The following is a 3,728-nucleotide window of genomic DNA, read 5'->3' as shown; positions in this document are numbered from 1 at the left end:
TTTTTTTAAGAATTACTCAATATTCAAGATCTTGAATCTTTAAATCTTGAAAATAAGAGTTACTACAATATCTAGATAAGTATATGTCTTTTATTTGTATATACATAATGTTCTTACATTAATAGCGAAACATTAACTGACCGACGATGTTCATCTTGACACGCGCATACAATATTCCACTTTCTGATTGCAAATCACACTTATTTAATTAAGTGAGCTTTGGAAAACATAAAAAAAGGTTTATATACCCAAGATTTTTTTTCCATTCGAGTGCAAAGATATAAAAATACGAAACTAAAGTTACAACTGAGATCAAATAATGAACAAATTATGATATGACAATACGTTTTATTTCTTAAAATCTATTTCAAATATTCAACAATCAAATATGCAATCACTCCGCATATTTTTTTCTGAAAGCTTTTGATTAAATTCAACATTTATTTGTTGTGATTTTATTGCAAGTTTTTAGATTTTATGACAATTGTCTTTTACATATAACGCGTTCACATATATAGTTAACAGCCAAAACCGGGTTAATAGCCAAATATCTCAGGATTTAATTTCATACATTTTATACATAAACACATATGAACCGCAATACGGGCTTATTCTACATAGTTGACACTTTGATATAAACATTTTATATATCAACATCTCAAACTCTGTATTACATAAATGTAAATTAATCGTGTAATGTCTAAATGAAGTAGTCAAGGAGTTAATTAGTGCTGTACCCGAGAAGCCTCGGGTCTTATTACTCTTATGTAGTGGACAAAGTCACACTTGGTTTGACGACTATGGAATAATTAATTACGGATACGGAGTCGAGACAATAGTTCCGGACAGTACCCTGATGTTTTCACACCATGGGTGTGACAATTGTCTAATTTTGTCACGCGCTGATCAGGAAATGACTGGTTTAGCATGAAAGCAAGGGATTAGCTGCTAAATTAACTTACCGACAGATTAACTTTTCGTATTTGAAATTACATTTTCACATTGCACATTTATTTATTCAAACATTTGCTTTCTTTCGAATAAAAGTGTTTACCTTGTGTAAGCGGGAATAGTTGGGATCTTTAATTACCTAACATGTTTAATTTTACTGTGAATTGAAAAAGAATTACAATTGGTAATTAATCAGCTCTGAAACAGATTATGGAAAGATATAAAAAAAATAAAAAAAACAGCAGAAAATAATTTGATATAAATACAAATAATGTGTGTTAAAGATGCTCCACCGCTGACGTATGGCATGTTTCTCTATCAGAAACAGGAGCAGACGAATTAGTATTATTCTTCAATACAACAGTTGCTAATTTTACACCACTACCATTATTGAAAAGTTTAAGCTTTTTATTCTCATTATAATTCAAGATAAAAATAGTATAAATAATTAATTGCATCCGAAAAAAATCAGTGGCACTATGTCCCATATGAAAGTACTAATTGCGCATGCACAAAAAGCAAATTTATTATCTAATAGTAATTTTTACGTTAATTCGACATATGAACATCTTAAATTATTTAATATAAACTACATGTATGTATCACATGGCTGTATCTTCTTTCAGTGCGAACACATTGGAAAGCTGTTGAACTCAAGTTGAAGCAAACTCTTTTTTTTTTTTTTTTTTTTTCATTTGAAAATTATCGTAGGCATCTGAATCTGATAATTTTTTTTACAAAGCCATCAACGTACATAATATATACAATTTAAATATATACACTGTACGCTGTGCATACATCCGATTTACGTATTAACGTGTCCATCGTGTGAAATCGGTGTCAATGACTTTGGTTGGTAAGTAAAATAGTAAATAGTATCAATCATAAAGCCCCTGGAATTATTCTCTTAATTATAACAAACAGAAACTAGTTCATAAGAAAAATCTCATTAAAAAGGGTGTCGACTATTTCGACAGAGTTAGGCGTGTTGGAAAGTGAACGAATTAATTCCCCTATAGAAAAATATACGTTCTTATTAATTCACGAGCTATAATTGAACTGTGAAATAGATTCAATAGTATCGTAAAATTGGCGAAGAAAAACAAATTAGCGGTTCGTCATTGTGGGTAACGTTATACATTACGGACAATAGCTTAACACCTAAAGCGGCTGTGAAATGCCAAGCAATTGTGTTGGCCACGCCCCTCCAACCATCCCCGGACCAATCAATAGAGCGACCCTGTTTAATTAACCGGGTCATGTGACTCGTGGCATCGCCCGGTACAGTCGTATAAATGTCATCTTATGTTCGGATAAACTCACTGTATCTTAGACTTCATGGAAATATTCTGACGTCCTGTCTTCAGATAAGCCATTGTCTTACATATTGGATAGTCATACTTGGACAGTTATCACGCAAAAACATTCTTCCGTATTAGACTCCGTACCTAAATTGTGACATCGCATATATATAGTGACATCTTTATTATGACATTTTTCATTATACTGGATTAGTTAAAAAGATTGTGATGATGATATTTCTTTCTGTTTGATTATACGTTTTAAAGTATAGTCTAATACACATTTAAAACAGAAACTTGATTGAAGTGAAGAAGACAATATGAACACCACAGCGGCTTACACCCCGTACCAATTCTCTCACGGATTCTGGCCATTTTCCGGATGCAACATGAAACCTATGGAACTCCCGATCCACCCAGCTTTTATACATACACCGTATCCAAATTACAATACACAATGTGTAAATTCAGAAACATTGCCGGGCACGTTAGTCCGGAACAAATCTGACTCTTTTACTATAGACGCCATCCTGAGTCGGGATAGAGTGGACGATGTCCAACATTCTCCGGACGCAAAACCCGGACAATACTCACCGGAAAATCGTCATGGAAATAAAGACAGTTCGGCAGCGTCTCGGAGACACGCGCGTCTCCATGACAACTCCCATCCTTATCGGTCACCAAACGACAGAAACCTGGTCACTTCAGCTTCACATCCGATAAAGAAACAGCAACCCGTCAGCAACCCCGCCAAAGGTAAGGATAGTAGATCAAGTTAAGTCTGGTATGGTAATTTAGGTCGTTATTGGCATTTTCAACGAAGAAATAACGTTGGAATCAGTTCACCAAAATTGGTTGAAACAAATGAAACGGTGCCAACATTTAATCCTAATTACATATACTATCTGTCATTAAATATTGCATAAAAAACAATTATCATCTTTATTTGATCTTTGTGATATTATTTCGAAGCAAAAAGACAATGAATCACGAACGATACATACACAATGTATGTAATTTTCAGGATTAATTAAGTAATAATATTTTTTTGGGGAAAGTGCGACAACTTGTGTCATATCCTTATTTTTACCATGAACAATAAAATTATAAGTAAATAACAATCAGAAACCAATGTCTTTTGTTTTCATCTTAAAATAATATGGTTTTAATTTATATAAATGAATTCTTTTGAGAAAATACAACTTGACTAATTACAAAAACATGTTTTTGCCAAGAATATTCCTCTGGCTCCTGGAAAATTATTCTATTGCGAAGAATACCTCCTGTGATCGTTATGGTTAAACTAAACTACTGCTGAAAAAGTTATATGAATTTGTATTCTATATGCTATAGAAACGATAAGATACATGTACAAACAAAGGTTGACATGATTTTTGTGCTCAAAATTCCCTGTATTATGTATAGTATTGCCCCTAAAATAATTTCAAATAATTTCCGAAAACTATTCATATATTC

The 3,728-nt window shown here is 32.7% G+C and overlaps 1 protein-coding gene across 1 annotated transcript; it reads left to right on the top strand.

Annotated features, from left to right (window-relative positions):
* The first annotated feature begins 2,572 nt into the window (after nt 1-2,572).
* On the top strand, nt 2,573-3,031 carry LOC138334473 (uncharacterized). Its single transcript, XM_069283132.1, has one exon. The coding sequence runs from the start codon at nt 2,573-2,575 to the stop codon at nt 3,029-3,031; it is 459 nt and encodes a 152-aa protein (XP_069139233.1).
* Nucleotides 3,032-3,728: the final 697 nt, after the last annotated feature.

The sequence above is a fragment of the Argopecten irradians genome, chromosome 11 (genome assembly GCF_041381155.1).
Source record: "Argopecten irradians isolate NY chromosome 11, Ai_NY, whole genome shotgun sequence".
NCBI lineage: Eukaryota > Metazoa > Mollusca > Bivalvia > Pectinida > Pectinidae > Argopecten > Argopecten irradians.
Note: the sequence above shows the minus strand (reverse complement) of the source record. Positions and strands in the feature narration are given on the sequence as shown.

Excerpts from the sequence above, each read along its gene's own strand:
- LOC138334473 (XM_069283132.1), top strand. The coding sequence starts at position 2,573 with ATGAACACCACAGCGGCTTACACCCCGTACCAATTCTCTCACGGATTC.